The sequence below is a fragment of the Staurois parvus genome, unplaced genomic scaffold (assembly GCF_062004578.1).
Source record: "Staurois parvus isolate SC_StPar_1 unplaced genomic scaffold, SC_StPar_1.0 ptg000826l, whole genome shotgun sequence".
Classification (NCBI taxonomy): domain Eukaryota; kingdom Metazoa; phylum Chordata; class Amphibia; order Anura; family Ranidae; genus Staurois; species Staurois parvus.
This window is the reverse complement of record NW_028318622.1, coordinates 1,183,705-1,203,605: the sequence shown is the minus strand read 5'-3', so window position 1 is coordinate 1,203,605 and position 19,901 is coordinate 1,183,705. Positions and strand designations below refer to the sequence as shown.

The 19,901-nt window shown below is 46.9% G+C and overlaps 1 protein-coding gene across 1 annotated transcript in view; it reads left to right on the top strand.

The window, feature by feature from the left end:
* Positions 1 to 19,901, top strand: part of LOC149443918 (connector enhancer of kinase suppressor of ras 2-like) — a 181,954-nt gene that overhangs the window by 155,714 nt on the left and 6,339 nt on the right. The window contains 5 exon segments of the mRNA XM_089655138.1: positions 264 to 334; positions 2,129 to 2,229; positions 8,864 to 9,044; positions 9,047 to 9,376; positions 11,298 to 11,497. Coding sequence (XP_089511264.1) covers positions 264 to 334; positions 2,129 to 2,229; positions 8,864 to 9,044; positions 9,047 to 9,376; positions 11,298 to 11,497 — 883 coding nt within the window.

Below are 19,901 nucleotides of genomic sequence, written 5' to 3'. Positions count from 1 at the left end.
ACACTTGTCCATTTTTTCTGCTTTGATCGCATCAACTTCAGGGATAACATGTTCCCTTGCCGTCCAATATATCCCGCCCACTTTCAGGCGCTATTGTAATGAGACAATCAATGTCAGTCCCGTTACCGGTCAGTAGTCAGGATGTTGTGGCTGAGCGCTAAGTACTGTACATGAGATATGAGGAGATGACCTTTCCCTCAGGATGTGACCATGTGACCTCGGGGGGTTCTGATTGGCCGTAATTCTTCTTCTTCTCTTTCTAGATGGATGAACCGTCTGGGTCTCGCTGCTATCGGATACACCCCGGATGAGAAAGACATCAGGCCCAATGAAGGTACAACTGAGCTCTGATTTCCTCCTCGTCCCTATGTATTGCTGGAACCAAGAAATCATGGGGCCCCGTTCAGCCTACCTGAAAGGGCCCCTCTACCACCCCCCAAGGAAAATATCACTCAATATCAATATAAGTGAATGAGGTATTGAGGTTCAAAGTGAATGAGGTATTGAGGTGCAAAGTGAATGAGGTATTGAAGCTCAAAATGAATGAGGTATTGAAGCTCAAAGTGAATGAGGTATTGAAGCTCAAAGTGAATGAGGTATTGAAGCTCAAAGTGAATGAGGTATTGATGCTCAAAGTGAATGAGGTATTGAAGCTCAAAGTGAATGAGGTATTGAGGCCCAAAGTGAATGAGGTATTGAAGCTCAAAGTGAATGAGGTATTGAAGCTTAAAGTGAATGAGGTATGGAGGCCCAAAGTGAATGAGGTATTGAAGCTCAAAGTGAATGAGGTATTGAAGCTCAAAGTGAATGAGGTATTGAGGCTCAAAGTGAATGAGGTATTGAAGCTCAAAGTGAATGAGGTATTGAAGCTCAAAATGAATGAGGTATTGAAGCTCAAAGTGAATGAGGTATTGAAGCTCAAAATGAATGAGGTTTTGAGGCTCAAAGTGAATGAGGTATTGAGGCTCAAAGTGAATGAGGTATTGAAGCTTAAAGTGAATGAGGTATGGAGGCCCAAAGTGAATGAGGTATTGAGGCTCAAAATGAATGAGGTATTGAAGCTCAAAGTGAATGAGGTATTGAAGCTTAAAGTGAATGAGGTATGGAGGCCCAAAGTGAATGAGGTATTGAGGCTCAAAGTGAATGAGGTATTGAGGCTCAAAGCGAATGAGGTGTTGAAGCTCAAAGCGAATGAGGTGTTGAGGCTAAAAGCGAATGAGGAGTTGAGGCTCAAAGCGAATGAGGTACTGAGGTTCAAAGTGAATGAGGTATTGAGGTTCAAAATGAATGACGTGTTGAGGCTCAAAGTGAATGAGGTGTTGAGACCCAAAGTGCATAAGGTATTGAGGCTCACTCATATGGCTCCAGCCACATGAACAATCCAATAGTATGGGGTAAAAGCATCAGCACCGCCCGTCAAATGCTCTCTGAAGAGCGCACTAAATGCTAATTGCTCCTCAGAGAGCAAAGCACGGGGAAGGGAGGGGGGGACCCCTGATGTCTCACATTTGAAACGGAGGAAGGGACTGAGGACACAGGTTCACCAGTCCCCTTTTTTTGCAGCCTCAGTTTCACAGATGAATGAATGGGAGGTGCTCTGAGGCTTCCTGTCCATTCACAAACTCAAGCATAGAAAACACAGTTTACTATGCTTCAGTGATGAATGGACACAGGAGAGATTGCTACCGATCACTTGGTGTGTTCATTTGGGAAAGGAAGGGGCTGGTAAATATGACATATTTACAGATCACCCTGCAGCAGCTGCTGGTGGGAGAGGAGGGTAGTCAGTAGTGCTACGGGGGAGGGGACTAGACAGCAGGGGGTGGGAGCACAGATACTAGAACCGCCCCCCTGCGGTGCAGCCAAAGGGATGAAGCCGACGGTGCTGCAGGTAGAGAAACAAGAGGATCGGTGTCTTCCATCGAGCAGTACAGTCAGCCCTCCTGCTTGGAAGGGTCTCCCATGTTGAACTGCTGGGGCCCGGGGCAGGAGGGCCAGCTGTACTGCCTATTCAGCAGCCCTGGTTGCCTCTATAAAGCTGCTGCGGGTCGTTGTCAGTTGTGGGAGGTCTATAGAGAGGCCACGCCCCCTTTATTCCGGCAGTTTAGACTTCCTTTGCCTTTAGCAGATTACTGGAGTGAGAGTGACCAGGACGACATCGATGGCTCCATGACCTTGAAGCAGGAACCAGCGACCTCCGTCAGCGACACCTATCACCGAAATTCCTCAGTAAGTCAGAGCGTGACACCGCGGTGAGTCGTTCTCCTCCAGCAGCAGATTTCGAGGAACGCTCCACTTCCACCTCTAATGGGATTTATCAGGACATGCTAGGATTGATTCCGCCACTTGCAGCCACGAGGGAGCAAAACCTCAAGCTGGGACTCCTAAAACTGCTGTCCTGAAAGAGATCTAAATGGCAGAGAGATCAGATTACACGCATGGCAGAGAGATCAGATTACACGCATGACATAGAGATCAGATTACACGCATGGCAGAGAGATCAGATTACACGCATGGCAGAGAGATCAGATTACACGCATGGCAGAGAGATCAGATTACACGCATGGCAGAGAGATCAGATTACACGCATGGCAGAGAGATCAGATTACACGCATGGCAGAGATCAGATTACACGCATGGCAGAGAGATCAGATTACACACATTGCAGAGAGATCAGATTACACGCATTGCAGAGAGATCAGATTACACACATGACATAGAGATCAGATTACATGCATGGCAGAGAGATCAGATTACACGCATGGCAGAGAGATCAGATTACACACATGACATAGAGATCAGATTACACGCATTGCAGAGAGATCAGATTACACGCATGGCAGAGAGATCAGATTACACACATGACATAGAGATCAGATTACACGCATTGCAGAGAGATCAGATTACACACATTGCAGACTCTGAGGAGGAGTCACTTCCAGCATGCATGTAAACATGGTTTTCAATCAATGTCAGTAGCGCAGTCCATACACAGGTGAAACTGGAACAATGAGAATCTGGTGCATTCATTCATTCATTCATTCATTGATTTCAGTGCAGCAACTTAAAAGGTGACACTAATACATGAGACTCATTCCATGCAAAGCAAGATAGTTCCAGCCGTGATTTGTCGTCATTGTGATGATTATGGCTTACAGCTCATGAAAACCCCAAATCCACAATCTCAGAAAATGAGAATATTCCATGCAATCAATAAAACACGGATTGTACATAGAACAATATCGCACCTCTGAGAAGTAGAAGCTGCATATGTACTCAGTACTTGGTTGGGGCCCCTTTTGCAGCAATTGCTGCCTCAATGCGGCGTGGCATGGAAGCTATCAGCCTGTGGCACTGCTGAGGTGTTATGGAAGACCAGGATGCTTCAATAGCGGCCTTCAGCTCTTCTGCATTGTTCGGTCTCATGTCTCTCATCTTTCTCTTGGCAATGCCCCATAGATTCTCTATGGGGTTCAGGTCAGGTGAGTTTGCTGGCCAATCAAGCACAGTAATCCCACGGTCATTGAACCAGGTTTTGGTGCTTTTGGCAGCGTGGGCGGAGCCAAGTCCTGCTGGAAAATGAAGTCATCATCCCCATAAAGCTCGTCTACGGAAGGAAGCAGGAAGTGCTCCAAAATCTCCTGGTAGACGGCTGCGGTGACCCTGGACTTAATGAAGCACAGAGGGCCAACACCAGCAGATGACATGGCTCCCCAAATCAACACAGACTGTGGAAACTTCACCCTGGACTTCAAGCATCTTGTAGTGTGTGCCTCTCCATTGTTCCTCCATACTCGGGGTCCTTGGGCCTCTCCATTCTTCCTCCATACTCGGGGTCCTTGGGCCTCTCCATTCTTCCTCCATACTCGGGGTCCTTGGGCCTCTCCATTCTTCCTCCATACTCGGGGTCCTTGGGCCTCTCCATTCTTCCTCCATACTCGGGGTCCTTGGGCCTCTCCATTCTTCCTCCATACTCGGGGTCCTTGGGCCTCTCCATTCTTCCTCCATACTCGGGGTCCTTGTGCCTCTCCATTCTTCCTCCATACTCGGGGTCCTTGTGCCTCTTCATTCTTCCTCCATACTCGGGGTCCTTGTGCCCCTCCATTCTTCCTCCATACTCGGGGTCCTTGTGCCTCTCCATTCTTCCTCCATACTCGGGGTCCTTGTGCCTCTCCATTCTTACTCCATACTCGGGGTCCTTGGGCCTCTCCATTCTTCCTCCATACTCGGGGTCCTCGGGCCTCTCCATTCTTCCTCCATACTCGGGGTCCTCGGGCCTCTCCATTCTTCCTCCATACTCGGGGTCCTTGTGCCTCTCCATTCTTCCTCCATACTCGGGGTCCTCGGGCCTCTCCATTCTTCCTCCATACTCGGGGCCCTTGGGCCTCTCCATTCTTCCTCCATACTCGGGGTCCTTGCGCCTCTCCATTCTTTCTCCATACTCGGGGTCTTTGGGCCTCTCCATTCTTCCTCCATACTCGGGGTCCTTGTGCCTCTCCATTCTTCCTCCATACTTGGGATCCTTGGGCCTCTCCATTCTTCCTCCATACTCGGGATCCTTGGGCCTCTCCATTCTTCCTCCATACTTAGAAAAGAGGACTTTGGACCACTGAGCACCAGACTAGGTCTGTTTTTCTTTAGCCCAGGTAAGACGCTTCTGACGTTGTTTGTTGCTCAGGAGCGGCTTGACAAGAGGAATACGACATTTGAAGCCCATGTCCAGGATCCGTCTGTGTGTGGTGGCTCTTGATGCGCTGACTCCAGCCTCAGTCCACTCCTTTTGAATGGCCTTTTCCTGCCAATCCTCTCCAGGCTGCGGTCATCCCTGCTGCTTGTGCACCTTTTCCTGACAATCCTCTCCAGGCTGCGGTCATCCCTGCTGCTTGCGCACCTTTTTCTTCCACACTTTTCCCTTCCACATAACTTTCTATTAATGTGCTTTGATACAGCACTTTGGGAACATCCAACTTCTTCTGCAATTCCCTTTTGAGGCTTTCCCTCCTTATGGAGGGTGTCAGTGATGGTGTCAGGTCAGCAGTCTTTCCCATGATTGGGATTCCTACTGAACCAGACTGAGAGACCATTTAAAGGCTGAGGAACCCTTTGCAGGTGTTATGGCTGAATGAGCTGATTAGAGTGGGACACTTTGAGCCGAGATTATTCCACCTTTTCACAATATTCTCATTTTCTGAGATTGTGGATTTGGGGTTTTCATGAGCTGTAAGCCATAATCATCACAATGATGACAAATCACGGCTGGAACTATCTTGCTTTGCATGTAATGAGTCTCATATATTAGTGTCGCCTTTTAAGTTGCTGCACTGAAATCAATGAATGAATGAATGCACCAGATTCTCATTGTTGGAGTTTCACCTGTAACCTGTCGGGTCTATTTATAAAATATTATTTGGCTGAATGATAGAAACATTTGTACCAGCTGGCCGAACTTTCCCCCGATGTCTCCTAATGGATTAATCCCTATATCTTCAGCTCCATCTGGTGGCCAAACTGTGGTATATTTTCTCACTGAGGCATTTCCGAAAGCTATACTGCACTTTGGCCACTAGATGGAGGTAATGATATAGGAATGAATCTATTATAAAAAATACAGGGACATTTTAGCCATTATGCATGAATGCGTCTGACATTCGGCCAACGAATATTTTATTTAGAGAATAAAAGACTCCTACAGGTATGTGTAAGATAAAGGTTTTACTTATGACTGAACAACATTACATAAACACTTATAAACGTTAAAAAAGTAACACACTTCCTTTAAATGGCGCTTAAAGATTTCCTGTTGTTGGCTTTTTATCTTTGAAAGTTCCATAGTTAGTCTGGCTGAAAAAAGACAAAAGTCCATCCAGTTACACCATTAAAAAAAAGTTATAATCCTCCACCCACAGTGGACCCAGCAAAGTACAATCCAATTTGCTCCTGCAGGGAAAAAATTCCTTCCTGATCTCCCGAGAGGCAATCAGACAGCTCTTACTGTGAAGAAACCTTTCCGTTTTTGGAGATGACATTTCTTTTCCTCCAGATGTAAAGAGCGCCCCCTTGTCCTCTGTGATGACCTCAGGGGGAATAACTACACCGAGTTCATTATATGAACCACTGATGTATTATACATGGAGATCATATCCCCCTTATGTATTGTACATGGAGATCATATCCCCCTTATGTATTATACATGGAGATCATATCCCCCCCCTTATGTATTATACATGGAGATCATATCCCCCCCTTATGTATTATACATGGAGATCATATCCCCCCTTATGTATTATACATGGAGATCATATCCCCCCCTTATGTATTATACATGGAGATCATATCCCCCCTTATGTATTATACATGGAGATCATATCCCCCTTATGTATTATACATGGAGATCATATCCCCCCCCTTATGTATTATACATGGAGATCATATCCCCCCCTTATGTATTATACATGGAGATCATATCCCCCCCTTATGTATTATACATGGAGATCATATCCCCCTTATGTATTATACATGGAGATCGTATCCCCCCTTATGTATTATACATGGAGATCATACCCCCCTTATGTATTATACATGGAGATCATATCCCCCCTTATGTATTATACATGGAGATCATATCCCCCCCTTATGTATTATACATGGAGATCATATCCCCCCTTATGTATTATACATGGAGATCATATCCCCCTTATGTATTATACATGGAGATCATATCCCCCCTTATGTATTATACATGGAGATCATATCCCCCCTTATGTACTATACATGGAGATCATATCCCCCTTATGTATTATACATGGAGATCATATCCCCCCCCCCCTTATGTATTATACATGGTGATCATATCCCCCCTTATGTATTATACATGGAGATCATATCCTCCCCCCTTATGTATTATACATGGAGATCATATCCCCCCCTTATGTATTATACATGGAGATCATATCCCCCCTTATGTATTATACATGGAGATCATATCCCCCCTTATGTATTATACATGGTGATCATATCCCCCCTTATGTATTATACATGGAGATCATATCCCCCCTTATGTATTATACATGGAGATCATATCACCCTTATGTATTATACATGGAGATCATATCCCCCCTTATGTATTATACATGGAGATCATATCCCCCCCTTATGTATTATACATGGAGATCATATCCCCCCCTTATGTATTATACATGGAGATCATATCCCCCCTTATGTATTATACATGGAGACCATATCCCCCCTTATGTATTATACATGGAGATCATATCCCCCCTTATGTACTATACATGGAGATCATATCCCCCCCTTATGTATTATACATGGAGATCATATCCCCCTTATGTATTATACATGGAGATCATATCCCCCCCTTATGTATTATACATGGAGATCATATCCCCCCTTATGTATTATACATGGAGATCATATCCCCCCTTATGTATTATACATGGAGATCATATCCCCCTTATGTATTATACATGGAGATCATATCCCCCCTTATGTATTATACATGGAGATCATATCCCCCCCTTATGTATTATACATGGAGATCATATCCCCCCTAATGTATTATACATGGTGATCATATACCCCCTTATGTATTATACATGGGGATCATATCCCCCCTTATGTATTATACATGGAGATCATATCCCCCCTTATATATTATACATGGAGATCATATCCCCCCCTTATGTATTATACATGGAGATCATATCCCCCCTTATGTATTATACATGGAGATCATATCCCCCTTATGTATTATACATGGAGATCATATCAGATCCTTCTCCACCATTGACCCCCCCAGATCCTTCTGCACCATTGACCCCCCCCAGATCCTTCTTCACCATTGACCCCCCCAGATCCTTCTCTTCTCCACCATCACCCCCCCAGATCCTTCTCCACCCTTGACCCCCCCAGATCCTTCTGCACCATTGACCCCCCCCCCCAGATCCTTCTTCATCATTGACCCCCCCCCAGATCCTTCTCTTCTCCACCATTGACCCCCCCATATCCTTCTCCACCATTGACCCCTTCAGATCCTTCTCCACCATTGACCCCCCCCCCGATTCTTCTCCACCATTGACCCACCCAGATCCTTCTCCGCCATTGACCCACCCAGATCCTTCTCCGCCATTGACCCCTTCAGATCCTTCTCCGTCATTGACCCCTTCAGATCCTTCTCCGCCATTGTCCCCTTCAGATCCTTCTCCGCCATTGTCCCCTTCAGATCCTTCTCCGCCATTGAACCCCCCCAGATCCTTCTCCACCATTGACCCCCCCAGATCCTTTTCCACCATCGACCCACCCAGATCCTTCTACGCCATTGACCCCTTCAGATCCTTCTCCACCATTTACCCCTCCAGATCCTTCTTCACCATTGACCCCCCCCCCCCAGATCCTTCTTCACCATTGACCCCCCCCAGATCCTTCTCCATTGACCCCTCCAGATCCTTCTTCACCATTGACCCCCCCAGATCCATCTCCACCGTTAACCCCCCAGATCCTTCTCCACCATTGACCCCCCCCCCAGTTGTACCCCCCCCCCCCAGTATGTATGATGCATGTATATTCTTAGCCCCCAAGTGCAGAACCTTACATTTATCACCATTAACCCTCATTGGCCCCATAGTCCCCCCAATTACACAGAGCATTGAGGTCGCTTGTAAGTTGGGGACATCCTGTAAGGACGTTATTCCCGGCACAGCTTGGTGTCATCTGCAGAGACTGAAATGGGATTTATAGTCCCAGAAAGTACAGATCTACATACAATTAGACATGAATCAGCTGGTATCTGTTTTATGCAATGGATGCATTACCTCGATAATCATTTGACATGACTTTGTTTCCTCAGGGCAATTCCTCGAGTCCCTTCCCTGAACAGAAACACGGGGGGCGCCACTTTTCCAGCGAATCCACCTACTCCCATTCCTCCGCAGAGGAGACGCGGCAGGATGCCACCGGCAGCACGCACTCCTCAGGCTGTCGCCCCACATACAGAGAGCGCCGGTCTTGGCAAGATTTAATAGAAACTCCCTGACCAGTTCCGGGCTTCACTTCCTCCAGACGGTGCCCCCTGATTCGGAGCATGTGGCGGGCAGGATGGGGATGTCACCAGAAAGGCGCAAGCAAGCCACGCTACCAGTCCAGAGGCGCCATAACCATGAAAGAGATGGGCCCTTCCCCCTGGCAGAGTGTCCCCGGAGTCACACGGCGCACGCCCGAACGCAGAAGCAGCGCAGCCAAAGCTTGCCGAGGAACAGGGATGGTAGGGGGAAGAACCGAGGAAATAACAACACAGAACTGTTAGAGGAAAAGGTGGAAGAGGAGGTACCGAAGAGGAAGCACAGCAGTTCCAGTAGAGAAGGTAAATATTAATGAAGGGACCTTTACCATGTCACTGTTTTCTATTTAAAATGTCAAATGTTTTTCCCTCTGGGAAGGCTTACCCTAAGATTTTGGAGGGCATCTGTGGGAATTTGATCCCATTCGTGAGGTCGGGTACTGAAGTTGGATGAGAAGACCTGGCTCACAGTAGGCATCACAGTTCATCCCAAAGGTCTTCAGTAGGGTTGAGGTCAGGGCTCTGTGCAAGACACTCCAGTTCCTTCAAACCAAACTAGTCAAACCATGTTTTTGTGTAGTTGGCTCCACTCTTCTGGGAAGGCTTCTCCTAAAATTTTGGAGTGTCTGTGGGAATTGTGCCCATATATGAGGTCAAGTACCAAAGTTGGATGAGAAGACCTGGCTCACAGTAGGCATCACAGTTCATCCCAAAGGTCTTCAGTAGGGTTGAGGTCAGGGCTCTGTGCAAGACACTCCAGTTCCTTCAAACCAAACTAGTCAAACCATGTTCTTGTGTAGTTGGCTCCACTCTTCTGGGAAGGCTTCTCCTAAAATTTTGGAGTGTCTGTGGGAATTGTGCCCATATATGAGGTCAGGTACCGAAGTTGGATGAGAAGACCTGGCTCACAGTAGGCATCACAGTTCATCCTTCAGTAGGGTTGAGTTCAGGGCTCTGTGCAGGACACTCCAGTTCCTGCACATCAAACTGGTCAAACCATGTTTTTGTGGAATTGGCCCCACTCTTCTGGGAAGGTTTGTCACAACATTTTGGAGTGTCTGTGGGAATTGTGCACATATGTGTCAGGTACTGAAGTTGGATGAGAAGATCTGGCTCACAATCCACAATCCATCCAAAAGGTGTTCAGTAGGGTTGAGGTCAGGGTTCTGTGTAGAGTCTACACTGTAGACAACACAAGTTCCTCCATACCAGGGGTATCAAATTAAATTTTATTGCCGCAGCAGCATTATGGGTGCCCTAAAAGGGCCAGTTGTATCTCTAAGATGTCCAGAGCACCTTACCCCTTTACATCAGAACCCCCCCCACCCCACCATCAGAAGTCAAGAGTCCCCCACCCTCCCTTACTTCACAGTGCTCCCCCTTACATTGTGCTGCTCCCAGGAAGAAGCTGGGGGCGGAGCTGGGAAGCAGAAAGTGCAGGGTCTGGAGGAGGACCAGAGGACGGCTGTAGTCAGCTGCCGGAGACTGCTAAGATCAGGGTAAGCGGAGATGAGTTGGTGCTGTGACTGCACAGAGAGGAGCAGGTTCTGGTAGAGGAGTTCTGTCCTCTGATACAGACTGCTGAGATGGGGGGGGAGGAGCCTCTCCACATCTGTACGGAGTAGTACAGGATCTGGCAGGGGATTTCTGTCCTCCTCTCTGCTGCTGACTGCTGAGACAAGGTGGCGGCAGATACATGCCTCTCTGTTGCTGCATGGAGAAGTGAAGGATCTGGAGGAGGAGATCTGTTCTCCTCTCTGCTGCCATATGCTGAGACAAGGTGGGGGTGAAGACAAGGGGGTTGCCACAGCTGCAGGAGAGGTGCAAGGGCCACATGAAAAAGCCTGGCAGGCTTGATTTGTCATTCAGGCCAAGTGCTCCATACCAAACTGGTCAAGCCATGTCTTTATGGAGCTGGCTTCATACACAAGGCACAGTCATGCTGGAACAGAAAAGAGTCTTCACCAAACAGGGAAGAGCACAGTTGTCTAAAATTAATTTGCATGATGACGTATTACCTGGACCCTTCACTTGGAGACACCTGAACTCCATCATTTGGAGGGTGACCCACTTACTGTATGCTTGTCAACATAGTAGGTGTCATGGTCAGGTGTCCAGAAACTTTCTGCTATATATATATATGTGTGTATACAGTATACAAGCCCTGTTGAGCTGCGTCTTGATACATGTGACTGTAGACAATAAAATTCGACATCTGTTCCAGACAGCAAGAACGAGAACCGGTCCAGCACAGATGGCCTGGAGGAGCTCTACAAGACCCTGGAACAAGCCAGCCTGTCTGCCTTTGGTGAGCAGCGACCTTCCACCAAGCAGGAGTTCAGGAGATCATTTGTCAAAAGATGCAATGACCCCATCATCAATGATAAGCTGCACCGCATCCGAGCACTGAAAAGCACTTTAAAAGTGAGTGTTAAGGAATGCAGTAGAATTATCTGTCACCTATTGGACATCTTTGGTTGATTCTGTACCGTTTATAAATGTTTTGTAGCCACTTTAGTACTTAACTTCTGTAACTAAGTTCTGTACAGCTTTCTAAGACGTCTCCATCTGCTCCGGTCTCTTTTGTAGCCTCTGCTGTATGTTCTTCTAACCTTCCTGTAGGTTCTTCTGGGGATTCTTTGTAGCTTCTTCTGTTTTGTCTGCAGCTCCTTCATCCATTCAGTAACCTCTTTTCTTCCAAGTGTAGTTCCTTCTGCTCCTTATGTGGGTTCTTCAGACTTTTGGCTCCGTTATGTATCTTCTGGCAGCTCTTCTTTGGTGTCTTCTTTCTCTTTGTGTAGCGTTCTCTGTCTTTTCTGTGACCCGTCAAGCCCTTTATGGAGCTCCTTCTGCTCCTTATGTGGGTTCTTCAGACTTTTGGGTCCGTTATGTATCTTCTGGCAGCTCTTCTTTGGTGTCTTCTTTCTCTTTGTGTAGCGTTCTCTGTCTTTTCTGTGACCCGTCAAGCCCTTTATGGAGCTCCTTCTGCTCCTTATGTGGGTTCTTCAGACTTTTGGGTCTGTTATGTATCTTCTGGCAGCTCTTCTTTGGTGTCTTCTTTCTCTTTATGTAGCGTTCTCTTTTCTGTGACCCGTCAAGCCCTTTATGGAGCTCCTTCTGAAGCCTTGTTTGTCCTTTACCTTCTATCTCCTCTGTAACCTTTCTGGAGTTTTTGATGTGATTTCTGAAGGTTTTTCTACCATTTGTGAAGCCTTCTCTGCCCCTTTTGTAGCTCCTTCTGTAGCCCATTTATCTGTTCAGTAACCAATTATTTCCCATCTGTAGCTTCTTCTGTTCCTCATGTACGTTCTTCAGCCTCTTATGCCTGATATTTAACTTCAGCCCTTTCTCTTATGTCTTATTTGCCTTTGTGTAACTTTCTCTGTCTTTTTTGTAACCCCTCTGTCCTGTCTGCAGTCTCTCCTGTCCATTCTATTCACCCCTCTATGTGGTTTCTTCTTCTGCTTAGTTTCTTCTTTATCTTCTTCTGTAATCTCTTATTTTCATTATGAAGCTTCTGATGTCACCTCTGCATCATTTCATGTCATATTTTCAGCTGCTTCTCCTCCTTTAGTACTTTGTCCTGTTCTTTTTTTAATATGCTTTTGTGACATTTTCAGTTGTTACCTTCAGTGGTGTTTTGGTTGCCCTGAGTGCAAATTTCTTTAGGAGCATAAAAATCCCAGCATCCCACAGATCTGGGCCGTGTCCTGGAGCCCAGCACCAGAACAACTTCCAGCACTTGGCTCCACAAATTTACCTGACGGGCGGTCTAGTGCCGGGTACCCACAGCAGCTGCCCCGCATCTCCTGCAAGGTTCCCAAGGTCACTAGTACCGCAATCCCCCCCTCTTCTGCAGCCAGCGTTTCTCTCCGCCGGCTGCCTGTAACAATACAGTGAAGGAAATGTGTATTTGCTCCCCGGCTGATTTTGAATGTTCGCCCCTCACAAAGAAATGATCGCTCTAAAAATCGAATGTTCGGTGTATTGTAACACTGAGAGACAGAATACAACAACAAATTCAGCAGAAATGCGTCTAACAAATGATGACGGATCTGCATGTTCATGAGGGAAAGAAGGATTTGATCCCCTATCATTCAGCTGGATTTCTGGCTCCCAGGTGTCTCTCATACAGGTAACAAGCTGAGATTAGAAGCAGTCTCTTAAAGGGAGTGCTGCTAATCTCATTGTGTTACCTGTATAAAAGACACCTGTCCACAGGAGCAATCAAACCATCAGATTCCAAACTCTCCACCATGGCAAAGACCAAAAAGCTGTCCAAGGATGTCAGGGACAAGATGGTAGACCTACACAAGGCTGGACTGGGCTACCAAACTATGGCCAAGCAGCTTGGTGAGAAGGTGACAACAGTTGGTTCAATCATTCACAAATAGAAGAAACACAAAACAAGTGTCAGTCTCCCTAGGTCTGGTGCACCATGCAAGATCTCACCTCGTGGAGTGTCAATGATCATGAGAACAGTGAGGGATCATCCCAGAACTACACATGAGGATCTTGTCAATGATCTCCAGGCAGCTGGGACCACAGTCACCAAGAAAACAATTGGTAACACACGACGCCGACAAGGACTGAAATCCTGCAGTGCCCGCAAGGTCCCTCTGCTCAAGAAAGCCCATGTCCAGGCCCGTCTGAAGTCTGCCACTGAACATCTGAATGATGCAGAGGAGGACTGGTGGGAAGTGTTGTGGTCAGATGAGACCAAAATCCAGCTCTTTGGCATCAACTCAACTTGCTATGTTTGGAGGAGGAATGTTGCCTATGACCCCAAGAACACCATCCCAGCTGTGAAACATGGTGGTGGAAACATTCTGCTTTGGGGGTGTTTTTCTGCTAAGGAGACAGGACAAATGACCCAAAACACACGGCCAAGGCAACAAAGAAGAAGCACATTAAGGTCCTGGAGTGGCCTAGCCAGTCTCCAGACCTTAATCCCATTGAAGATCTGTGGAGGGAGCTGAAAGTTTGAGTTGCCAAACGTCAGCCACCAAACCTTAATGACTTGGAGAGGATCTGCCAAGAGAAGTGGGCCAAAATCCCTTCTGAGATCTGTGCAAACCTGGGGGCCAACTCCAGGATACGTCTGACCTCTGTGATTGCCAACAAGGGATTGGCCACCAAGTACTAAGTCATGTTTTGTGAAGGGGATCAAATCCTTCTTTCCCTCATGAACATGCAGATCCGTCATCATTTGTTAGATGCATTTCTGCTGAATTTGTTGTTGTATTCTGTCTCTCAGTGTTACACCGAACATTCCATTGTTAGACCGATCGTTTCTGTGTGAGGGGCGAACATTCCATTGTTAGACCGATCATTTCTGTGTGAGGGGCGAACATTCAGCATCAGCCGGGGAGCAAATACGCATTTCCTTCACTGTATATGTCAGAGCGGAGGAAAGCTACACTCCTCCTTGGCTCTGATGCATCAGGAGGGATGTCCCCCTGTATTGAGCAATGCTGATCTGAGGTCTGTTTCAAGCTTTCAGAGACAAAAAATTGCACTGGAGGGGTCATATGACCTGAAGGGGATAGGATTTGTGAAGGAAGTTAATGAAGATTTCTGTTGGGGATGGATTTGTGCTGGGAGGAGTGATGGGGGAAGGTAGAGTTTAGTAAGAGGATTTGCTCTAGGGGGAGTTTTGAAAGGGATTTGTGCTAGAAGGGGGGGATGCTATAAGAAGGGAGATGATTTGTACTATAACAGGGGGAATGGATTTGTGCTGGGAGGGGGTAATGCTAGAAGAGAGATTTGGGGAGATTTATGCTGGGAGGGTGGATTGGGGGGGGTCACTGAGATTTGTGCTGGAAGGGAAGAGGATTTGGGGTGATTGATATATATACAGTATCTCCCAGAAGTGAGTCCCCCCCTCCCCCTCACATTTTTGTAAATATTTGATTCTCTTTTCATGTGACAACACTGAAGAAATGACACTTTGCTACAATGTGACGTAGTCAGTGTACAGCTTGTATAACATGGAAATTTGCTGTCCCCTCAAAATAACTCAACACTCCGCCATTAATGTCTAAACCGCCGGCAACAAAAGTGACTCCACCCCTAAGTGACAAGGTCCAAATTGGGCCCAATCAGCCATTTTCCTTCCCAGGTGTCATGTGACTCGTTAGTGTTACAAGTTCTCAGGTGTGAATGGGGAGCGGGTGGGTTACATTTGGTGTTATTGCTCTCACTCATACTGGTCACTGGAAGTTCAACATGGCACCTCATGGCAAAGAACTCTGGGGATCTGAAAAAAAGAATTGTTGCTCTACATAAAGATGGCCGAGGCTATAAGAAGATTGGCCGAGACCCTGAAACTGAGCTGCAGCACGGTGGCCAAGACCATACAGCGGTGTAACAGGAGAGGTTCCACTCAGAACAGGCCTCGCCATGGTCCACCAAAGAAGTTGAGTGCACGTGCTCAGCGTCATATCCAGAGGTTGTCTTTGGGAAATAGACGTATGAGTGCTGCCAGCATTGCTGCAGAGGGTGAAGGGGTGGGGGGGTCAGCCTGTCAGTGCTGCCAGCATTGCTGCAGAGGGTGTAGGGGGGGATCAGCCTGTCAGTGGTGCCAGCATTGCTGCAGAGGGTGTAGGGGGGGATCAGCCTGTCAGTGCTCAGACCATACGCCGCACACTGCATCACATTGGTCTGCATGGCTGTCGTCCCAGAAGGAAGCCTCTTCTATAGATGATGACCAAGAAAGCCGCAAACAGTTTGCTGAAGACAAGCAGACTGAGGACATGGATTACTGGAACCGTCTCCTGTGGTCTGATGACACCAACATCAACTGATTGGGTTCAGATGGTGTCAAGCGTGTGTGGCGGCAACCAGGTGAGGAGTACAAAGACAAGTGTGTCTTGCCTACAGTCAAGCATGGTGGTGGGAGTGTCATGGTCTGGGGCCCCATGGTGGTGGGAGTGTCATGGTCTGGGGCCCCATGGTGGTGGGAGTGTCATGGTCTGGGGCCCCATGGTGGTGGGAGTGTCATGGTCTGGGGCCCCATGGTGGTGGGAGTGTCATGGTCTGGGGCCCCATGGTGGTGGGAGTGTCATGGTCTGGGGCTGCATGAGTGCTGCCGGCACTGGGGAGCTACAATTCATTGAGGGAACCATGACTGCCAACATGTACTGTGACATACTGAAGCAGAGCATGATCCCCTCCCTTCGGAGACTGGGCCGCAGGGCAGTATTCCAACATGAAAACCACCCCAAACACACCTCCAAGACCACCACTGCCTTGCTAAAGAAGCTGAGGATGAAGGTGATGGACTGGCCAAGCGTGTCTCCAGACCTGAACCCTATTGAGCATCTGTGGGGCATCCTCAAACGGAAGGTGGAGGAGCGCAAGGTCTCTAACATCCACCAGCTCCGTGATGTCATCATGGAGGAGGGGAAGAGGACTCCAGTGACAACCTGTGAAGCTCTGGTGACCTCCATGCCCAAGAGGATTAAGGCAGTGCTGGGAAATAATGGCGGCCACACAAAATATTGACACTTTGGGCCCAATTTGGACCTTGTCACTTAGGGGTGGAGTCACTTTTGTTGCCGGCGGTTTAGACGTTAATGGCGGAGTGTTGAGTTATTTTGAAGGGACAGCAAATTTCCATGTTATACAACTGTACACTGACTACGTCACATTGTAGCAAAGTGTCATTTCTTCAGTGTTGTCACATGAAAAGAGAGAATCAAATATTGACAAAAATGTGAGGGGGGGGGGGGGGGACTCAGTTCCGGGAGATACTGTGTGTGTGTGTGTATATATATATATATATACATTGTATACAGTCCGGGGGAGGGGGGGACTCACTTCTGGGGGATACTATATATATATATACATTGTATACAGTCCGGGGAGGGGGGGGACTCACTTCTGGGGGATACTGTGTGTGTGTGTGTATATATATATACATTGTATACAGTCCGGGGGAGGGGGGGACTCACTTCTGGGGGATACTGTATATATATATACATTGTATACAGTCCGGGGGAGGGGTGGACTCACTTCTGGGGGATACTGTGTGTGTGTATATATATACATTGTATACAGTCCGGGGGAGGGGGGGACTCACTTCTGGGGGATACTGTGTGTGTATATATATATACATTGTATACAGTCCGGGGGAGGGGGGGACTCACTTCTGGGGGATACTGTGTGTGTATATATATATATATACATTGTATACAGTCCGGGGGAGGGGGGGACTCACTTCTGGGGGATACTGTGTGTGTATATATATATATATACATTGTATACAGTCCAGGGGAGGGGGGGACTCACTTCTGGGGGATACTGTGTGTGTGTATATATATATATATACATTGTATACAGTCCGGGGGAGGGGGGGACTCACTTCTGGGGGATACTGTATATATATATACATTGTATACAGTCCGGGGGAGGGGTGGACTCACTTCTGGGGGATACTGTGTGTGTATATATATATATATATACATTGTATACAGTCCGGGGGAGGGGTGGACTCACTTCTGGGGGATACTGTGTGTGTATATATATATATACATTGTATACAGTCCGGGGGAGGGGGGGACTCACTTCTGGGGGATACTGTGTATGTGTATATATATATATACATTGTATACAGTCCAGGGGAGGGGGGGACTCACTTCTGGGGGATACTGTGTGTGTGTATATATATATATATACATTGTATACAGTCCGGGGGAGGGGGGGACTCACTTCTGGGGGATACTGTGTGTGTATATATATATACATTGTATACAGTCCGGGGGAGGGGGGGACTCACTTCTGGGGGATACTGTGTGTGTATATATATATATATATACATTGTATACAGTCCGGGGGAGGGGGGGACTCACTTCTGGGGGATACTGTGTGTGTGTGTATATATATATACATTGTATACAGTCCGGGGGAGGGGGGACTCACTTCTGGGGGATACTGTGTGTGTATATATATATATATACATTGTATACAGTCCGGGGGAGGGGGGGACTCACTTCTGGGGGATACTGTGTGTGTATATATATATATATACATTGTATACAGTCCGGGGGAGGGGGGGACTCACTTCTGGGGGATACTGTATATATATATACATTGTATACAGTCCGGGGGAGGGGTGGACTCACTTCTGGGGGATACTTGTGTGTGTATATATATATATACATTGTATACAGTCCAGGGGAGGGGGGGACTCACTTCTGGGGGATACTGTGTATGTATATACAGTCATGGGCCGAAATTGTTGGCACCCTTGATATTTTTCCTGAAAATCAAGTATTTCACACAAAAAAGGTATTGCATTAACACATGTTTTGCTATACACATGTTTATTCCCTTTGTATGTATTGGAACAAATATAAAACAGAGGCAGAAAAGCAAATATGACATAATGTCACACAAAACCCCAAAAATGGGCTGGACAAAAGTATTGGCACCCTTAACTTAATATTTGGTTGCACACCCTTTGGAAAACATAACTGAAATCAGTCGCTTCCTATAACCATCAATAAGCTTCTGACACCTCTCACCCGGAATTTTGGACCACTCTTCCTTTGCAAACAGCTCCAGGTCTCTCTTATTGGAAGGACACCTTTTCCCAACAGCAATTTTAAGATCTCTCCACAGGTGTTCAATGGGATTTAGATCTGGGCTCATTGCTGGCCACTTCAGAACTCTCCAGCGCTTCTTTGCCATCCATTTCTGAGTGCTTTTTGACGTATGTTTGGGGTCATTGTCCCTGCTGGAAGACCCAGGATCTTGGACGCAAACCCAGCTTTCTGACACTGGGCCCTACAGTGCGACCCAAAATCCTTTGGTAATCCTCAGATTTCATGATGCCTTGCACACAGTCAAGGCACCCAGTGCCAGAGGCAGCAAAACAACCCCAAAACATCATTGAACCTCCACCATATTTTACCGTAGGTACTGTGTTTTGTTCTTTGTAGGCCTCATTCCGTTTTCGGTAAACAGTAGAATGATGTGCTTTACCGAAAAGCTCTATCTTGGTCTCATCTGTCCACAAGACGTTTTCCCAGAAGGCTTTTGGCTTACTCAAGTACATTTTGGCAAACTGTAGTCTTGCTTTTTTATGTCTCTGTGTCAGCAGTGGGGTCCTCCTGGGTCTCCTGCCATAGCGTTTCATTTCATTTAAATGTCGACGGATAGTTCGCGCTGACACTGATGCTCCCTGAGCCTGCAGGACAGCTTGAATGTCTTTGGAACATGTTTGGGGCTGCTTATCCACCATCCGGACTATTCTGCATTGCAATCTTTCATCAATTTTCCTCATCCGTCCACGACCAGGGAGATTAGCTACAGTGCCATGGGTTGCAAACTTCTTGATAATGTTGCGCACTGTGGACAAAGGCAAATCTAGTTCTCTGGAGATGGACTTGTAACCTTGAGATTGTTGATATTTTGCCACAATTTTGGTTCTCAGGTCCTCAGACAGTTCTCGTCTCCTCTTTCTGTTGTCCATGCTTAGTGTGGCACAGACAGACACACAATGCAAAGGTTAAGTGAACGTCTCTCCTTTTTATCTGCTTTCAGGTGTGATTTCTATATTGCCCACACCTGTTACTTGCCCCAGGTGAGTTTACAGGAGCATCACATGCTTGTAACATTCTTATTTATCCGCAGTTGTGAAAGGGTGCCAATACTTTTGTCCAGCCCATTTTTGGAGGTTTGTGTGACATTATGTCGAATTTGCTTTCTTTCCTCCCTTTTTTTGTTTTGTCCCAATACACACAAAGGGAATAAACATGTGTATAGCAAAACATGTGTTAATGCAATACGTTTCGTGAGAAATACATGATTTCCTGGAGAAATA